At 48.0% G+C, this 21,013-nt stretch overlaps 1 protein-coding gene across 8 annotated transcripts in view; it reads right to left on the reverse strand.

Annotated features, from left to right (window-relative positions):
- Positions 1 to 21,013, reverse strand: part of LOC102560090 (rap1 GTPase-activating protein 1) — a 113,711-nt gene that overhangs the window by 42,381 nt on the left and 50,317 nt on the right. For 7 of the 8 annotated variants that reach the window (XR_009461964.1, XM_019500521.2, XM_019500507.2 and 4 more), the window contains exons 14-16: positions 15,626 to 15,697; positions 15,352 to 15,438; positions 12,359 to 12,493 (exon numbers count right to left, since the gene is read on the reverse strand). Coding sequence is in view for 7 of the 8 variants with exons in the window: in XM_019500521.2 (XP_019356066.1) it covers positions 12,359 to 12,493; positions 15,352 to 15,438; positions 15,626 to 15,697 (294 nt within the window). In the remaining variant the exon portion in view is untranslated. Of the gene's footprint in view, positions 1 to 7,524; positions 7,646 to 12,358; positions 12,494 to 15,351; positions 15,439 to 15,625; positions 15,698 to 21,013 lie in introns of all 8 variants that reach the window. The other variant, XM_019500537.2, reaches the window with a different exon arrangement.

The raw sequence follows: 21,013 nt of genomic DNA on the forward strand, positions 1-21,013 counted from the left end.
CACACACAAGCCTAGATCTTGCCCTGCTTTCAGGGAAACTTGGTACACTTTCTCTGGAGTGAATCACTTTGCAAAAATGTGCAAATCAAAGGGAGAGGCTCTAAAGTCTGAAAAAGGAGTAAGTACCCTATATATGGGCACAATGTCAGCAAAGCGGCACTCACAGACCTTTGACAACCTGAATGCCTGGTATAGCACACTTATGAATGCTAACTTGCCAGTCTATTTTAATTTAGGTATTGCAGCAGAAGCAAACACTATTCTGGTAAATGTAGCAAAGGCCCTGCAAGGCAAAGTACACAAGACTCAAGCTCATGTTACAGTGGTTGCATTTGGCAGTGCACGCCTCAAACCAAAGGGTGCAATCATTACACGCTGCAAATCTGGTGCTAATGAATCCGATTTAACTTTTTATATAACAGACAATTGTGACCCAATAATACATGGTAGGGTGGCATGCACCACCTTAGACCTTATCAAATGAGTCCATGGAATGGCCCTGACAGTACCTACAACCAAGGCGGACCTTCTCCCATCTATACCCAGACGTTTTCGAAGGTTTGGGCCAATTTCCTGGTACCCACCACATCTGTATTGACCCGGAGGTGCCACCAGTTGTGCATGGGCGTAGAAAAATTCCCTATGCACCCTTAGGCAAGTTGTAGACCACCCTTGAAACATTAGAAGTTATGGGAGTCATTACGAAGGTGACTAAGCCCACACCCTGGGTCAACAGCCTTCTGATCACGCAAAAGGATGGTTCACTACAACTTTGTCTAGACCAGGGGTGTCTAACCTTTTTGAATGCGGGGCTAGATCATGAACTTTTTATCACCCAGTGGGCCGGTGAGCCATATTCAAAGACCTCACAGGAAGTGGTATCACATCACCCCCCCAAAACGAAAGTACAGTGTTTACTTTCATTTCCTGTCGCAGCACCTTGGGTCTCAGAAATTGGTTTGGAGGGCCGCATGGCGGCCCACAAATTGGACAAGCCTGGTCTAGACCCATGATACCTTAAGGCAGTGTTGAGGCAGCACTTTTCTATTCCCACTGTAGAGGATGTGCAGAAGAATTTGTCTGGTAAAAAGCTGTTCACCATTCTTGATAAAAAGGATGGCTACTGTCAAGTCAAATTGGAAAAGAATTGGCAGAGCTGTGTACCTTTAACATCCCATGGGGACGGTACCACTTCAGTCACCTTCCCTTTGGTATTAAGTCAGTTAACAAAGTATTCCAACAGAAGAATCATGAGTGCTTTGGTGACATCCAGGAATCCACATAATCACAGATGACATGCTCATTGTGGCAGCTACCAAAGAGGAGCATGACACTATCCTGAGAGAGAGCACGTCTGAAAGGAGTAAAATTTAATAAGGATAAAATACAGTTTAGTCAACAGCGTTAGGGCCATATCATGTCAAAAGGTGGTGTCAAACCATCTTTGAGATAAAGTCCAAACCATCTTGATGATAAAGTGGAAGCCATCAACAGGATGCCCCCTCCAACAGACAAAAAAGGCCTTCAGAGGTTTCTTGGAACCATTCACTACTTGGTGCAATACATTCCACATGAGTCCAGCCCGACAGCCCTGCTGAGAGCGCTTCTCAGGAATTATGTTATCTGGCAATGGGAACCTGAATGTCAGGAAGCCCTGGATAAACTCAAGCAAACCATCACAATGGCACCTGTGCTCAAGTACTTTAATCCAGCAAAGCAGCTGAAAATCCAAGCCGACACATCCAGCGATGGCCTAGGAGCAGGTCTGTTTCAGCAGAAGCGACCAATCACATACGCTTCAAGCGCTCTAACACAATCTGAGAGAAATGATGTGCAGATTGAAAAAGAACTTCTGGCAATTGTCTCTGCCATGACAAAGTTCCGCCAATATGTCTATGGCACCCAGGTATGGGTCTAGTCGGACTACAAAACCCTGGAAGCGATTTTTGCAAAGCCCATAGGAAAGGCTCCAGCATGGCTACAGATGATGCTGTTGCAGCTCCAAAAATATGACATCCAGATTCTCTATACCAAAGGCAAAGACATGTTAGTGGCTAACACTCTTTTTTTTAGTGGCCACAACGCTCGCGCCTCGGTTCACAGTCTAACTGAAACAGAGCCACTCAGTGGCCAGTTACTCCAGCAGTTACAGAAGTACACAAAGGCTGACAGGGGACTACAAGCCCTTCAAGCCCAGCATCTTAATGGATGGCCAAGCAGACAAAAATAAGTTAGACCTGAACTAAAGCCTTACTGGCCTCTCAGAGACCAAATCCAGATTCAGGATGTTTTGCTCATGATTGGACCAAAAATAATCATTCCACGCAGCACGAGGACCAACACGTTGACATCGTTTCACTTGCCCCATCAAGGCATAGAAAGGTTGAAAGCACGAGCTCGACAAATCATGTATTGACCTAAGATGAATGCCCAGATCAAGCAATGGATTGCAAACTGCACACCTTGTCAGGAGCTTCAACCCAGTACTCAGAAACAGCCCATGATCTCATGTGAGATCCCAGACCTGCCTGGACTAAAACTGGCAGCAGACATTTTTGACCTACGGGGACAGTCTCATTTGATAATAGTCAACTATTACTCTAAGTACCACCCTGAAGTTTCACACCTGACAGACAAGAAGTAGCCAAAATGAAGTCTGTGTTTGCTTACCATGGCATACCTAAAGAAACTGTTTGTGATCATGTGCCATTTGCAAGTCACACAATGAAACAATTTGCGATTTACTGGGGGATAACCATCACCCATTCTAGTCCGGGTTATCCACAATCCAAAGGTCAGGCTGAACGCACAGTTCAGACCATCAAATTAATATTTAAGATGACTTCACAGGACGGTTCAGATCTACACCTGGCTTTACTCAATCTGAGAAACACACTCATTACAGACCTTGAGTATGCTCCAGCGCTGCTTCTGATCAGGAGACTTTTGCGCAGTACCGTTCCTACTACAACGGCGGTGCTGACTCCTAGGCTACCGTCGAATGCCTCCCACAAGTTGCGGAAACTTCGAAGGTGCCAGAAGAAGCACTACCACTGCATGGCTGCATTCTTGCCACCTCTACAAGATGGGGAGAAAGTAAGGATGCAAACAAGTACAGGTTGGATACCTGCGTCCATTATGGCAAAAAGGGATGAACCACGTTCCTACATGGTAAAACCCCCCCGCAGTAATGTCTACAGGAGGAACAGAAGACACTTAAGAAAGGATTACTCATCAGTACCAGTAGAACATGTTGATGCACCTCAAGAGACAGCAGCAGCAAAAACAAAATCAGAAGTAAAACCAGACCACCAAAAGCAAGAGTTTTGTTACATTTCAGAGAATTCACCAGTACCCACAGAGACACCTAATGACATCACGCGGACTAAGAGTGGATGTGTGGTGAAGTTGCCTATGAAGTACAAGGACTATGTAATGGGATAGCAGTAAAGGCTAGACCCCCATCAGTGAGCCAAGTGCTAGCAACCTCTAGCTCCACGATCCCGAAGCATTGAGTTAAAGTAGCTACTGATGAACATTCAACTATTTGAGAGGCAACTCCCAGAGTAAAGAAGGGGATGTGGTATATAGAATGTACCTTCAATGGGCCTGCAGTGGAATGGTCCAGTTTTGCCCCAGGTGCTGGGTGGTGTGGGGTTCTCCCTGCAAGCTGTGAATGTGTGTGTTGCTGAATCCTGTTTCCTAATAAAGATGAAGCTGTTTATCATCCCAGCAGTCTTTGCTGAATGCTGACTTGAGGACAGAACCCCAGGGGCATGAAGGTCTGAGTGAGTACCCCAACCCTGGGACCCACAGGCCTAGGAAAAACACTATAAAAAGGGTTACCCATCAACTTAGGAAGTGATACCAGTTAGAGAAGCTGTGCCATTTTGCTAAGTAAATTCACTTGGTAGAGTCCTTCTTACTATTTTTCTGACTAGGGTTGAATATCCTTGGTCTACCTGCAAGAATCATCTAGTATCCAGGCTGTGAAGAGAAGGAGACACAGTTCTAGAGGAAGTACCCCCCCACATCTGTTTGTCCTGGATAAACGAGTTTGGAAGTAGAGATAGGGATTTATGGCTCAAATATAACCAAAGCAAGTGTTTCATATGCCAGAACTGTCCCTAGCCATATGGGAGTAGTAAGAATCAATCAGGTGAACCCAATGAACCTTTTGGATTATCTGAGAAATCAAATATGCAGGTAGGGAGGCATATATGAGAGCTGTGGGTCATGGGTCTTTAAAGGCATTAGTTATGGAATGTGCCCGTACCAGAGCTGAACTGGTATTTCTAGTTTACCTCCGCTACAAAGAGGTTAATCTTTAGATAACCCCAGTCTACAAAGAAGGGCAGGAGGACTGAGTCTTTGAACTTTCATAAAAATGCAGTGAAACAGTTCTGCTGAGTCCGTCTGCTGCAACGTTCTGCAGAAAATGCACTGCAAAAAAAAGTGTCTGGTGGCAGATGCACCAGAATCAGCAGGGGATTGCTCCCATTTTTAGCTGGGGAAACCCTGTATAACCCCATGTTTTACACAGAAAGGTTGGAAGAACTGGGATTTAGTCTGGAAAAGAGAAGACTGAAAGGGATTTGATAACAGTCTTCCAATACCTGAAGGGTGATTGTAAGAAGAGTGGTGATAAAACTATTCTCTAGGGCTGCATTAGGACAACAGCAGTGTTCTTAAACTGAAACGAGGGAAAATTTAAGTTGGATATTAGGAAGAACTTTCTTACTGTGAGCGGGATTGAGCACTGGAACAGACTGCCCAGAAAAGTTGTGGGATTTTCATCCTTGGAGTTTTTAAGAGCACATTAGATAAAACACTTGCCTGGGATGGTTTAGATGGGCATGATGCTGCTTTGTGCAGGGAGCTGGACTACAGGGGACCTTCTGAGATCCCTTACAGCCCAACTCTCCTATGATTGTATGATTTTATGGTCCACGACAAATAATGCTGCTGGCCCAAGTCAATTTTGAGGGCTTCAGTTTGACTGTAGAAGTGTGGCTAAAGCAAATGGCCCTAAATGCTGTATGCATGACCACAAAATGAATCTTAGGAGGCATTATAATTATCATGGTCAGCAGGGTAAAGAAAGCAGTAAACATATCCTGCTACACCAGGACTGATATCAAATTAAGCAATTTGATAGTAATAAACACAGCAGGAAATGTTATACAAGAAGGTCTTAAATAATCCAAACATAGACTATTACTCTTCTAGCTTAAGAATGTTAATAATACTGACTGATGTAACCAAATGCATTGAATATTTTTCTGCCATAATTGGTATATCTTCGGGTGTTGTTACACATTACCGTTAATATGTGTTAAGAGCTCTTAAAACAGGAGTTTTAATGATTAGCAGTGAGGATCATCTCTCACTCATTTTGGGCAGCTCATATTAAACTACTCCACAGGCCCAAAGCCAGTTGGGAGTGCTTCTCCAGTATCCCAGGAGCACCACTCCCAGCCATTCCCAGGTGGATGCTCTATCTTCCCCCAGAGAGACAGCAGGGGTAGCCAGGGGAGCCCTAAAAGTAATAATTCCACCCCACTACACTCCCATTCCAGACTCCCTCCCTCCCTCTGCTTCCCTCCCCTCCTCCCCCTGATCTTCAGGGCTTTCCCCTGTTCCCCCCACCCCTGGGCCCCCCTCTGCCCTTTGGAGCTCACTCCCATTCCTTCTGTCCCTCTGGGCTCCCCCTCTGCCCCACTGTGTCCCCCTGCTTACCTGTATTGCCAGTGCTGTCCTGGGGGAGCAGGCAAGGAAGGAGAACATAATTGCCTGCCTACCCTGTTGCTGCCACTGCCAGGCTGCTGCTGCTCTTCAGGCTGAGCCCAGCCCAGAGAGTGGTAGCAGCAGCAGGTGGGTACCTTTTTCCTGCCTGCTACCCCAGGACAATGCCAACAGCCACAGGTGAGCCTTGACACAGGTAGTTGGGGGGGGGGGGGGTGTAGTGGTGATAAGGGATCTGAGCAAGTGGGGTCATCCTGAGCAGCGGGGGGGGGGGGAAAATGGGCCCAATCCAGGGTGATGTGCACAAACCAGGCGAGTGGGGGGCAGCAGGTATGATCTGGGCTGGTGGTGGGATGGCAGGCCTGATCTGGGCCAGCGGGAAGGGGCAGCAGGCCCAATCTGGGCTGGCAAGCATGAACGGGGCTGGCAAGGGGGCAGTGGGCCTGATCTGGACTGCCAGGATGGGGGGGGGGGGGGGGGGGGGGTTGAGGAGGAGAACAGCAGGTCTGATCTGGGCCAGTGGAGTTGGCAGGCCCAATCTAGGGCAGCAGGGGTTGTGGCAGGCTCAATCTGGGCTAGGGGGGAGCAGCACCCAGCCTGGGTGAAAGGGGACTGGTGGACCTGATTCAGGCTTCCAGGGGCTGGGGTGGTCCCAGTCTGGGCCACCTACACTGCCCAGAGAGCAGGTGAGCTGGGCAGGCTCAGAACTAACTTGGCACCTCTTAGCCAGGATCCTGGCTTGCCTGCCTGCTTGGGCAGGTGAAAGCAGTGCATGTTTACAGAGAGTATTTACACTTAACGTGTGACTGCTCAAAGCATGTGCTAACTTTAACACCAACTAACATTTTTTAAAGTTAGAATGTGCTAACTGTAACTTGTAACTACACCCTTTGTTAAGTTTCTTACCAAACCTGTAAAAAGGAACTTTGTCAGATAAGATCCTAAAGTGAAAAAACCCAGGATAATGGCAACACTACTAAATGATGAATGATATCCTCCCCCATATTATTTCTGACATAAATCCCAGCTAATTGATCTTTCCAGGGCCATGGAAGAACTGGTTCAGTCTAATTCCCAGAGGTTTGCTAAAGCAGAAAAAAGTAAAACCATGTATGTGCAATAGAAGATCAAGGATGGCAAAAAGAAGGGATGCAGTGACAGTGGAGAGCTCGTTGTGTATGGGCTGTGAGGTCACTGCACATGTGTCTGGCAGCCAAGACCAGAACTGCCAGCAGCAAACCAGCAGCAAGAGAAGGTATGGCTGCACCACCTTCCCTCCCTCCTTCCCTCAGGAACCTGCTCCTGTGTATACATATAAGAACTGGATTGGAGGGAAAAAAAAAAAAAATCAAAGTATTCAGCACATTCAAGAAGAGCAGCTGTTAAACTGCATGCCATCTTGCTCCTACCCCTTCAGTTTCCCCATTTGGTATAGATGAGAATCTACATTATGCTTCTGCAGGTAGCCAGATGGCCATTGGGTTAGATGCATATTCTTGTGCTTTGGGTGTACAAACAACAAAAAGGCTAGCTCTAAACCTGTCTCTTGCTTCTTTTATCAATAGGTGACTTACCAGTACATCTGGAATCCAGGTTACAACGATAAAGCAAGCTGTGCCTATAAACACTCTGCATTTCTAGGTGGGACCTTGTACTTTCTGACTACACATGTATCTGCTGGTGGGGCAGAAAACAACTGCATACTTGTGAAAGACTACAGTACTTTTTAATAATATTTCTGGGTTAAAAATGAGCTTTTTAAACAGCAATGCTACATACCTCCATTTCACTGACTTTCTTATACCCAGGAAAAGAATGTTTTTTGTTGCCTTGAATTTGACCTAGGAGTGAAGGTGGGGCTCTTCACTATGGTTGGCATTCTCTTATTTTGTCTGCATACCTAGAAATGTCAGGGTCAAAAAATGCAACCTGAGTAACCATCATTTTGGTGCTAGTCTATTGTTTTTTGTTGGTGTACAACTATAAGCCTGAGGATATGTTCACAGGCAACTAGAGCCCTCAGCATCTGCAAGGCAATTCAGAGGTCCAGACATGGTTATGTCTGGATGCCCACAATAGTAATGGAGGGGCACTGCTCCCCATTGCAGCCCCTAGCCACTGACCTGCCCCACTCTTGCCCCACCATTTCCCAGAACACACAGCAATAATTTGCACATAGGAAGCTGCACAGAGCCCTTCAAACACACACGGGAAAGCAGAAACTGCCTGTGTAAGTATCCATGTTAACCCGGGCCAGGAACGGCTGTGTAGACAACTAAAGGAAATTGTTATTTTTCTGCCGTGTGGGCATCTCCACCTCTTGATGTCCAAACTGTCCTCCTCATGCCCACTCTTCACCCTCCTCCTCGCCCCCTGCCCATTTTCAGATGTGTATATTCTGGATGATGACAGGCTGAGATTGGCAAGCAGGATCTAAATGGGCCTGCAGTCTGGCTTCATTCAAAACTCCTTTATGAGGAGACTGAAAGGCAGGTTCAGAGCACAGATGATCAGTGGAGTCTATCCAAAAGAGGTGGATGGATTTGAGATGGTGAAGAAGGTTGCAATGGGGAGCTTTGACTAGGACGGGGTCATTAGATCTGTGGAACTCTATGTCCAGAGCTCTCCACGGTCATCCTGGCAGAGGCCAGCAGTGTTAGTAGGTTGATGCCTTGGGGAGAGCTGGGAAGTGGAGTAGGTACACTATAGCCCTGGCAGTGGTCTTATGCTTCAGTTTCATAGATGTTAGGGTCAGAAGGGACCTCAGTAGGTTATCGAGTCCAACCCCTGCCCTGGGCAGGAAAGAGCACTGGGGTCAAATTACCCCAGCTAGGTGCTTGCCCAGTCTCCTCTTGAAGACCCCCAAGATAGTAGAGAGCACCGCTCCAGATTCTGGCAACCCTTACTGTGAAGACTTTCTTTCTAATGCCCAACCTAAATCTGCTCTCCGTTTCCCTTCTGGGCAAGGAGTCCAGCAGGTGGCATGTGTTGGGCATGGTTGTGGAGCATCCTGTATAGAGGCACAGTTTTGTGAGAACATGCTCTGCCCTGCTCCAGAGCTCTCCTCTTTTCCTTTCCCCTTCCCATGTCTCAAGACCCCCACCCCACTACCATGATGCCTTTCCACCAGTCACCCTTTGGGTTCCCTCACAGGTTCCTGCTCCTGTCTTGCTAGATGCACCTGGTTCCTGACCCCTGTCTGCATACATCCAGGTCTTTCCCCGCTTCCCCCAGATTGTCCTAAATTCTCTTCTATTCCCTAATAATCCCCTGGACCCTCTTGCTCTCTAAAGCTAGATTGAGTGCCATAAGTTTAACTATAGCTAATCTCCTTGGGGTTTCAAGGCAGGCGTTGAAAAGTTGCAGAGATCTTGGGGGTGCCCTGAGGCATGCAGCCTCCTAGGCATCACAGTCAGTGGACCACACAGCACCCCCTGCATTTATCAGGGGGAGATCCAAAGAGGGTACAAAGGTATAGTTGGATCCCTCTTTCGGACCACACCATGGGAGCAGCAGTTTCCAAAGCATGTAAGAATCTCTCCCTGCCCTTCTCCTTTGTCCTCAGTAGCACCTCTCCTCCCATTCCCCACTTCCCTAGCCTGCTGCTTCTACTCTCCTTGTATTCCCCAGTTGATTGAGTGGGGTAGCCCCAGAGCTACTCCTTGCTTCCGTCTGGAGGGACTGGGCAGAGGGAAGAAGCCTACCTGCTGCCCACCCCCCTGGATCAGCCAGGGATAGCAGCAGCAAGCAGTGGAAGGGATGTGCTGCTGAGGATAGAGAGCAAAGAAGCTGGTGCCAAGAGTGGGGAAGGCAGGATTTTTATCCTATTTAAAGACTTAAAAACAGTTACCGCTTCTGTTCCTGTGGTGCAGTCTGCTAGCCTTGGTATTGGGGATGGGGGGGGGGGGGAAGAGGGGAACCTGGGAGCAGGGGTTTGGACCAGAGTCCTGGCTGCATTCCAGAGAAGCCCCTTGCCTTGCATGTGTTGCAAGAGCAGTGCAGTTTGGGATGCCTGGAGGAATGACCAGACACTAGGCATGGAATGCTGTATCCACACATATCATTAAACCAGTTCACAGAGGACCAGCTCAAAATAGTACTTGGGTTTTTTTGGTATGCTTACAAAATGTTCCAGGAAGTTTAAGCCGGTCTTAAGTGGCACGTATTTCTAGACTTGGGGTATATTTAGAATGTTCAAAGCATTACATCTGTCCCTGAAGGTCTTGAGAGAAAAACAGCTTGGGCTATTGGCTATGTTGAAAGCTTCCTGATATCTGGCCTAGACATTGTGGCCCAAGGACTCCTACTACTGTATTGTAGCTAACTACTAACTGCCGTTTTGTTTAAGAAGAGCTGCCTGCTTCGCTGCATACGACTTTGGGTGCTCTCCATCCCCTTCAAAAGGTAAAGTCCCTCTCTAGAAGCTAAGCCAGAATGTAGCTCTCTGGGGCCATGGATAGCCAGGGATGAAAGACCCAGAAGACCTGGTCTCACAGTCCAAGGAATAAAGGACTCACCCACTTTAGAAGCTATGCCTGGGCTAGCTTCCAGAGATACTCAGTGAAACTGAAGTGACGCTGTGGGTCCCAAGCAAGAGATCCTCCAAGGAGATCATGACAGCAGCATGGAGATTTTCTCAAATTAACAATGGCAGTATTAATCAATGATCCAGGCTTTTATAGGATGTCCATCAATGTATGAATAGGTGGCTTAATAAACTCCTCCAGTGGAAGATCTAGGTGTTTGGCAAATGATCCAGAAATCACACAGCACCCTTGACTGAGGAAGGATATAGAACCAGTGTTTCAGAGCAAAAGAAAGCTTGCTTGAACATTATTATCCTGACAGTGGTGTCAGAGAGACAGGATGAACCAAATGATGAGTAGACATGCAACCTGAAGCAGTACAGGAGGAGGACACTGACTCCGCAAATTGAATGAGTCAATTAATGCCTGTAATCAGTGGGGGACTGAAAGCCCCAAGGGTAGAAAGGCAAGGTAAGATGGGATGGGAGAAACCCACTGAGTCCATTATGTTTTGAAATGATGAAGTAATGCCTATTACTATGCCAGCACTTCTTAATTTCAGGATCTCAGGAGATGATGGAGCCAACTGATCTGATTACGCAGAGCCTGATGTTCCAATACCTTGATCTCTAGGAGTTTTGGGATGGTCTTTCACAGCTCATGAGGACTAGAAGTAATGAGCAGCTTCCAGGAGAAGTGAATGGACTTGTTTGAGACCTGGCTTGGAGACCACAGTGGGGACTGAGATCTAGACCAGTGCACTTATATCAGTTTCTGTGGCACCAGAGACAATGGGTGCTTCTGTGGATAAGTTGTGATGGACAAGTGTTGATGCCAAGAGGTATTGCTGGAGCGAGATCCAGATTTGGTCCGAGTAACTTATCATGAAGAAACATCTCCCTCTCCTTCCTAATTTGTGGTCCAACGGGCAGCAGCTAAGGACTCATGGTAGGCATATGTGAGTCCCAAATAAAGGCACCGGGAATGGATAATGTGAATAAGTTCTGTACAAGAAGGAACATTTCCAAAGTTAGGAGACTTCATTTATGTCATCAGAAGTGCTCCCTGGCTAGAAGGAAGCCAAAATGGGAAAAAGCTTTAAAAAAAAGGGACCAAGAAGACACTGTGTGGAAGAAGAAGCATTAGGAACAAAGCAGGAGAAGGGGAAGGCAAAGAGCATTAAGGCCTCCATCTCACATATAAGAATCCTGCACCCTTAAATTAAGAGGAGAGAGATAATATTACAAAAGAAAAGTGCAAACTAAGGGAAACGGGCAAGTCAGCCTCAAATGAGAAGTAGGTATTGACCAGCCAAGTGCTCCATACCAGCTGGGCAGAAGAGAGGAAGTGGAAAGTGCACTCCACCATTTATCCCCTCAGGGATATGGGGCTCCAGCATGCTTTACTTGTTCTAATAAAGCAAAAACCATTTCCAGTCAGGGACTAAGAATACCCACAACTGAAAAATGTGTGTGTGTGTGGATACATATTCCAAGGAGAACAAAAGGGTCTGCTTCCCTCCTGTTCTCTTGTCTGTGTATCAGAGGAGCAAGTTCCCCTCTGTCAACAGATGCCAAAAAGAGATAGGGAGAGGAGGTGAAAGGGTTCACTTCATCCTACCCAGGAGGTAGGACTTTAGAAATAACGCGGCATGCTGGACTGTGCCAGCAGCATCTCCTGGAAAGGGAGGACAGAGATAGAGAAAATACATTCCTTCTGAGAGGCATGACAAAGCATAATTCAAGGTGTCCTGGCTGGCTCTTTAGTGTTGGAAGTTATAATTTAGAGATACTCCCTAACTCAGATGACTGAGACATTTGGGAATTGGGAGACCATCCCTTAGAGACAGACACAAGGTCTGCAGGAGCTTACTTTCTGTTTCACAATAAAAGTTGGCATATAGTTCTTAGTCATGCCTGATGGTTTATTAAACCTGGTGAGAACTACAGGCTCCACATTTCCCCACTCCCTCCCATCCCAAGCACAGTGGCCTAACAGATACAATGACCCCAAAATGGAGTTTGAGATGGACGACAGCAGCTTGCATAAGAGTGGCCAAGTGAGTGCAGCAATCTTCAATCTCTCACCTTGAAGTTCTCAAAGAAGCCACCACTTCCATTTTCCATCTTGTCATCCTCCCCAGAGGCCAGGCCCATCATGTTGCGGCTGCGAAGCTGCAGCTCCTCAAAAAGACTCTCCAAGAGGGCACTGCGGGTGCGCTCCTGTACCAGGAATAGGGACAGAAGAGTGGTAAGGAAGAAAGAAAGTAGAACAGACAGAGGATCTGGAACCTCTAGTGTGGTAGACATGATTGGATACATTTAACTTTCTCTACTGGAAGAATTGTATTTTCTTTGTCCTTTCTATAACTTCCTTGTTGTCCTCCAAAGCTGAAGGTAGATATACTGTCTTAGACAATTTTTTTGCATTAATTTCCTCATTTCTGTTTATACTTTCCAAATGGCCTTAAGAAAAACCTAGGAAATCACATTTAAAATAGATGATAAACAAAACATTAAGAATGGGTTGTCTGTCCCATACCAAGTCAATACACGTCATGTAATAACCAGGGATCTGGGTTTTCTGTTTGCCATGAAAAAAAAAAAAAATGCAGATTTTCCCCTTTAAAGGAGAAAAGCTTGGGAAGCTGCGGGTTTCCCCTTGCAGGCTGACAGAGGTCCTGCCTGCAAGTGGCTGCTCAGGGCTGGCGGGGAGCAGGACACAGGGGGAGCACATGCACGTGTGTGCACACATACACATGGCACCCAGGCAGTGTGGTAGAGAGTAGCTCCTGCAGCTCCCTCCAGGTAAGTCCATAGCTGGACCTGTGTCCTGGTGAGTGAAGGGGGTAGGAGGAGCTCTGATTTTCCATAATAAAAAAAAACAAAATCAAATGCCAAGATATATAAGCATTTAGAATTCATTCTGTTATAATGACTGAGGCACTGGTAGGCTTCCAAACGGCTTTAAAATCATAAATATATCAATAAAACGTTGTGTTCAACTGCATAACAAGTAGGTATCCCAGGCCAGTCCACTCACTGGCCTGCCCATTTGTCTTTGGGCAAACCACCGGCCTTACCTTGCCTTGTTAATATGTATCCGGTGTTAATCAGGTGGGAGGCTATCCCATTTGCATGCTCTGATGACAAGGGCCTTACACATGACTCCTACCTTCCCTTATCATGTCCCATGCCTTGCAGATGTTTCTCCAGTTGCTCACACTGGGACCCAAGCTCCAGAGTCTCACTGGGACACATTCACCACCAGAGCTCATGGTCCCAGCACCCTCACCCTGGGACGGACAGATGCGCGCGCGCACGCTTGCACGCACACGGCCTCCAAGCCCTGTCCCCCTGCCCTCACTGGGTGATCCCCTTATCCCTGGCCCTGGGAGCTTTATTGATAGCTCCCCAAGGCTCAGAGCCCCACCTGCTGAAGCTTCACTCTAGCTCCTATATGCAGCCTCAGATCTCCGCCGGGGGTCTGGGCACTGCCACAGATCCCTTCTGCCACAGATCCCTTCCTCTCACCTCTCAGTGAGTCTGGGCTTCTCTTGCTTGATCTCACTCACCAGGGATGTGGGGCTGGGGTTAGAAGGCACCCTATACTCACCTTTCACTGGGAAGACAACTGGCCTGGCATTTCTGGGGAGCTACCCCACCACAGTTAGCTCCACCAGGTCATCCTTCCCCAGCAGGGTGCAGTTTTCAGTCATACCCAAGGGCCTCCTTCTTTCCCACAGCCCCACTCCTTACCCTCAAAGATATTCCAGGGGCAGCAGCTCAGCCAAGTGTTGTTCCTTTGGCTGCAGCAGCAAACTGCTTCCTAGGCTGTTCAGGGCCCAACTCTTACAAAGAACAGCTGGGCCCTGTTCCCAATCAGGCAGCCCTGCCCGATTGGCATTGCAGTCAGCTGTGAGCTGCGTGTTCCTGCCACTACACCCCTACAAGTAACAGAACACAGGGTGCTCTGTTATAAACTGATACCTATATATAAGTAGTGTTTCATTCTAAATTACAGGAAAATGCAGATTTTGGGATCTTATTAGAGATTTTGGGATTTTTAAACAGAGAAAACCAGGATCCCTAGTAATAACATCTGTCTCTGATGCATTTGTTCATTAGTAAGTCTCAACACACTTTACAAAGTAGGTTAGATCTTTTTTAAAGCGAAGACAGAAAGGGGTAGTGACTTATTTATAGCTACACAGTGGGCTAGTGAAAGAGTAGAACACAAGCTTCCTGCACCTTAAGGCAGTGTTATCTTCACTACACAATGTTGTAGCTCACAAAAATGTTAAAGTTCCAGCAGCAACATGAATCCTGACATTTCATATATGTGTATGATATTGCAATTCTTTTTCTGGGTTTCAGTCTGCATTTTTAATAGAGCAGTATTTACATTATAACATGTATTCTATAAGACAAAGAATGCACTATGTAATTGAGTTAATATGGCACAGATACTGTATTTTTTTTGCATGCCACCCCCCCACAAGTAAGACAAATGTTGTGTTTTGGGAAAACAGAGCGAGGAAAAATAAAAGCTTTATCTGGTTATGGTCAAAAGTTGACCTGAAGAATGATGGGGAGAGCCTACTTTTCAGCTCACTTGTGCACTCTTTCCTGCTCAGGCAAAAGCTAGAGGTAACCCTTTCATAGCCACTGCCAAATTGGCAGCAGTTTTCTGCTGCTCAACCAAATGCTACTGCCAATTTAGCAGCAGCTGTGAGAGGGTAAACTAGCTGTGGCTGAACAGTGGACTGCTGCTTGTTGGCCAGGAGAGGAGAGGAAAAAACCAAAACAAACAACCCCCACCAAAACCCAGCCATTACTTCTCCATGCTTCCATTCCAGTGCAAGAAATCATTACTTAAAATATGTATCCTAATTTTCAAGGACTAACGTTTTAAGGAAAGGTACATTCAGTATGCAAGTAAATATAGCAATTTCCTTCAAAAGGGGCCTTGAATTTTCTTGGGGTTTTCTACTTTGATTGTAAGCCCTTAACATGGCACTACTGCACTCTCTTATTTGCATTTAATAAATGCTAATTCAAACAAAAGTACATAAGCCCACCTCTAGTTTGGCAAACTTCTCAGCTCTGTAGCAGCTGTACTCAGCATTGATGAGTTTAGCCAAGAGGAAATCGCGGAATTCTGCACTCTGTGGGAAAAGAAGAAGACTGAGTTGTTCGTGGAAAGTAAAATGAGAGAGGCTTTGGACAACCATTCCCTAATCCTGTAGCTATACATAGCCAGATTGGAAATGATGAAGTAGAGGAGAAAGGCTGTGCATCTCACCCCTGGTCCCTGTATCACGCTTGTATAGGGCCAATAAGAAAAATACAAACCTTTTTAAACAAGGCTGAGTTTGGCAGAGGGGGCCCAAAGAAGGGGACATCATCTCGGGCAGTAACTGAAACCTGAAATGATACAGAAAAAAAAAAAATTTCAACATCATAACACAAACCAGAATATCACATCCTTTCACAGCAATGAACTGGTCTAAAAGAAGATATAAGAGGATCTTTGCTATAGGCCATAGATCCTGGAAAGACCAGAGAAAATTAAGCAGTCTTGTAAGAAAAGAACAAGGGGCCACCTTATTAACTTACCCAATAAATACATTTAGAACAAATCAAAAACAGTACCTCTCTCCATGGCATGTAAGGACTACCTCTGCTAGAAAATCATTACAGCTATGATGCTGGTATAGATCATTTTGGCAAAGCCCCTTCACGGACATAAGATATGTGCCATCATAAGAAGCTTTTTTAACCAGAGTTACACTACCTTCCTAAAAGGACACAAAGTAAGATGTCAGAGCCACTTCCTTGCTGACACAGATATGTCTGGAGGACTGATTCCCCGCCCCCCATCCCATCTAATATAGCCAGGTAGGCAGAACTTTGTAGCACAGACCTAGTTGTAATCTACAGTGTAGTAAGCAGTCCATTGGTTGTCAATTTAATCCCAACTGTCCTGTGGTGCATCTGATATCACACAACTATGGCCCCATTACCAAACTGAATGCTACAAAATTATATATGTATTTTCCCTTTGTGAGAAGGGGAATTTTAGTCATTATTTTCCCTTTTGTATAGATAGGGAAATCAGACAGACACTAACTGGCCCAAGATCACACCAGAAAGATGCTGCAGCACAAGGGATCAGACTCAAATTTCTCACACCTTGGGGCACTGGCAAGAACCATCAGACCGTCCTTCACGAACAGTGCATGCCCCCGGAGGCTGGGGGTGCATGACAGTGGCAGGAGCATGGCGGCGGCAGCAGGAGCATGGCGGCAGTAAGTAGGGGAGCTCCCACAGATGCCGCTGGCGCTGGCGGGGTGGGGTGGCACGCACCAACCAAGGGTCAGCGACCAGCCGCAGCTGCCACCAGCAGCATCAGTGGTGGACAGCGGGGATTGTGGACTGCCCACAGATGCCACTGGTGGTGTTGGTGGTGGGGTGGCAAGCGCCGACCGCCTGTAGGTGCTGCCAACAATGTTGGCAGTGCCTTTTTGCAGGGGGTGCACCGCCATGCTCAAGGGGTGCACGTGCACATGCGTGCACCCCCTATGCCTTGCCTCTGCCCTCCTTCTTGTAATATACACTTGCTAGCTAAAATATTACACTGAATTTTTCAGACTGAGAAATAATTCAGATAACTAGACGATCAGATCCAATTTGCTCTTAGAGATTACTTAAGTTTGGCAATACCAACATCTAAAACCTAGGTACCTCAGTCCAGAAAAATCCATCCAACATAACCAGGTTTAGGCATCTAGGAACCATAACATGGTCAATGGGGGAAATTAAGTGTCTCCCCTGAAGCAAGTGAGCAGGGGCAGCAAACAGGGGAAGCAGTTTGCAGATCAGTTTGCCTCCCCCCCCCCCCCTTCCATTTTGCAGGGGAGCCTTTAAGCTTGGTGAGAGGAAGCAGGGGAAAAGGAACCTTTTGGGACCAAGGAGCAGTAAACAGGCCAGCTTACAGATGAGTTTGCTAGGAAAGATCTGCTTGGAACAAGGGCAGCAAGAGAGAGGTGGCAGATTAAGAGACCCAGAGAAATGGCTGGAGGATTTTGCAGTACCAGAGCCACTGCTACTGCCTCTGCTTGCACCTGTGAGGTGTCTGTCCAGATGGCAGAACCACTCACTGTCAAGGCTGCCACCCAGGTCCTGGTCTGGCACTGCAGCTTGAAGGCTTCTTTCAGCAATGGCCAGGTGGGGGAGTGCCTGCAATACGAGTGGTGTCTCCTGGTGAAATGTCCCTCAGGAAATAGGCAAGAGATCTACAGGAGGAGGTGGCAGGGCCAAAGCATCATCATCCACTGTGAGAATTATAACAAGGCTCGTGGCCACAGGGCAGCTGGGACATCCCTGGTAACCTTGCAGCTCCTGCCCAGCTTGGATTCTGTCATTCTCCCCAAATTGCCTGCCTGCCATGCCTTGTTCTTATTATTAAAGGTTGATTAAGGGAGACTAACCATAGGACTTAGAGTGAGCCATAATCCTAGCAATTCCCCACTGGCCAATTGTCGCCTTGGGTCCTCCACGATCCACTGGCTGGAAAATTGGCTCCGGGGTCGGACCCAGAGGGTAGTAATTGATGGAAGTCACTCATCGTGGTGTCCTGTGACCAGTGGGGTCCCCCAGGGCTCTGTCCTTGGACCCATACTGTTCAACATCTTCATTAATGATGTGGACGCTGGAGTCAGAAGCGGACTGGCCAAGTTCGCAGATGACACCAAACTTTGGGGCAAAACATCCACACCAGAAGACAGGCGGGTGATCCAGGCTGACCTGGACAGGCTCAGCAAGTTGGCGGACGAGAATCTGATGGTGTTCAACGCTGATAAATGCAAGGTTCTCCACCTTGGGAAAAAAAACCCGCAGCATCTTTATAGGCTCGGCAGTGCTGTATTGGCTAGCACTATGGAAGAAAGAGACTTGGGGGTCATCATTGACCACAAGATGAACATGAGCCTGCAATGCGATGCTGCGGCTAGTAAAGCGACCAAAACGCTGGCTTGCATCCATAGATGCTTCTCAAGCAAATCCCGGGACGTCATTCTCCCCCTGTACTCGGCCTTAGTGAGGCCGCAGCTGGAGTACTGCGTCCAGTTTTGAGCTCCACAATTCAAAAAGGATGTGGAGAAGCTTGAGAGAGTCCAGAGAAGAGCCACGCGCATGATCAGAGGTCAGGGAAGCAGACCCTACGATGACAGGCTGAGAGCCCTGGGGCTCTTTAGCCTGGATAAGCGCAGGCTCAGGGGTGATTTGATGGCCACCTACAAGTTTATCAGGGATGACCACCAGTATCTGGGGGAACGTTTGTTCACCAGAGCGCCCCAAGGGATGACGAGGTCGAATGGTCACAAACTACTACAAGATCGTTTCAGGCTGGACATAAGGAAGAATTTCTTTACTGTCCGAGCCTCCAAGGTCTGGAACAGCCTGCCACCGGAGGTTGTTCAAGCGCCTTCATTGAACACCTTCAAGATGAAACTGGATGCTTAACTTGCTGGGATCCTATGACCCCAGCTGACTTCCTGCCCTTTGGGCGGGGGGCTGGACTCGATGATCTTCCGAGGTCCCTTCCAGCCCTAATGTCTATGAAATCTATGAAGTCTCTCCTGGACCCCACTAGTCTCAATCCAGCCCTCAAGCCTGATAGGCCCCTCTTGGCCTGAATCTGCCCCTGTAAGGCACCCATAGCCTTAAGGGAAAACTGCGTGGCTCTGTTCCCCTCCTACACCACGTCCCACACACCTGGCTCCTTTTAGCCCTCAGACCCCCATGGTCCCACACAGATTCACATTTGGCCCTCTCGGGGCTCCTGTACCCCTGGTCTGGCTCACAGCCCCTCTCTCTGGGCTCGCAGATCCCCCCTGTATCCTGCACAGCCATTCTCTCTCTGGGCTCCCGGGGCCCCAGTCCCCTGTGCAGCCCCTCTCAGACTTGTGGACCCTCATCCAGCCCTTGCCTTGTCCCTGAGCCCACATTCAAGTACTCCCCCTGTCTTTGGACCTTCTTGGGTCTCACTCTCTCAGCCCTGCTTGTATCCCTGGACCCTCTGATCACACACCCAGCCCTTTCCAGGACTGGGACTTGTGGATCCCTGGGTCCCTACTCTCTTCACCCTTGCACCCCCAGCTGGACCCCACTCTCAGCCCCTGCTGGGCTCCTGGCCCTCTAAATAAGCCTTGCCTGCCCTTGCAGACATGAATGACACATACCCCCGGTGGACAGGGGGGGCACGGCTGCACTGGCGACAGTGGGAGTGTGGTGGCAGAGGTGGGAGTGTGGCAGTGGTAAGCAGGGAGCTCCCACAGATTACACCAGCACTGTCAGCAGTGGAGGGAGGGAGGGTGGCGAGCACTGACCAGGGGGCAGCGACCACCCACAGACACCACTGGCAATGTCAACAGCAGCCAGCACCAATCACTGACTGCCCACAAACACCACCAGCAGTGTCAGCTGCGGTGGGAGGGTGGTGGTAACCTACTAGTTACCTTACTTCCACCTCCAGCAGTTTGCCTGGAGAATAGATATGGAGACCTAGCAACATTGGAGGAAAAGCATGTTTAACTGGTGGAGGAGAATAGGCCAGGCCTCCCCATGGTAAGAAGAATCAAGACTACCACCACCAAAAAGAAGCAATGGGTGGTGGTAAGTGGGGAGCTCCCACAGACGCCACCGGCGTCACTGGCGCTGTCGGCGGTGGTAGGGTGGAGGTTGTCGAGCACCGACCAGGAGGCGGTGACCACCCACATATGCCACTGGCAGACTCCCTTCTGCAGGGGACAGAGGCATCCATCTGTTAGCCTGACCTGTCATTTCGGGAGATCTGCTGCTTGCCTGAAGCCCAAAACCAAGATATCACAGTGGGATTACCAAGACTCATCTGGCCCTCTGACTACTACCCCATGCTGCTCATTCACGTGGGCACCAATGATACCACCAGGGGAGACCCTGGGTAGATCAAAAGTAACTACAGGGCTCTTGGTGCAAGGGTAAAGGGGATGGGGGCTCAGGTGGTCCTTGATTCTTCTTGTCAAGGGGAGTGGGCGCATCCTGTAGATCAACACATGGCTGCACAGATGGTGTCACCAGCAGGACTCTGGTTTCTTTGACCATGGGATGATGTTCCAAGAAGAAGGATTGCTAGGAGGAGACAGGCTTTACCTGATGAAGAAAGGGAAGGGCATCTTCGCAGACAGACTCTCTGACCTATTGAAGAGGGCTTTAAGCTAGGTCCACCAGAGGATGGAGATCAAAACTCTGAGGTAAGTAGGGAGACAGGCGACCTGGAGGAAGCACAAGAAGGAGTGGGCAACAGAGGAGGTGTTCTCATTCTTTCTGAGAAACTAGGGCAAATAGCTAGTTACCTCAGGTGCCTGTACACAAATGCATGGAGCCTGGCAAACAAGCAGGAAGAACTGGAAGTCCTTGGACAGTCATTGAACTATGATGTGATTGGAATAACAGAAACTTAGTGAGATAACTCGTATGACTGGAACGCTGTCATGAAGGATGGGTATAAACTGTTCAGGAAGGATGGGCAGGGGAGAAGAGGAAGAGGAGTTGCACTTTATGTAAAAGAGCCATATGATTGCTCAGAGCTCCAGTATGAAACTGGAGATAGGCCTGTTAAAAATCTCTGGGTTAGGGACTTGTTGCTGCCACTGCCAGGACCCAGTGCCAGCTGCACCATCAGCAGTGCGAGAAGTAATG

This window comes from Alligator mississippiensis, chromosome 4 (assembly GCF_030867095.1).
Source record: "Alligator mississippiensis isolate rAllMis1 chromosome 4, rAllMis1, whole genome shotgun sequence".
In the NCBI taxonomy this organism is placed as follows: domain Eukaryota; kingdom Metazoa; phylum Chordata; order Crocodylia; family Alligatoridae; genus Alligator; species Alligator mississippiensis.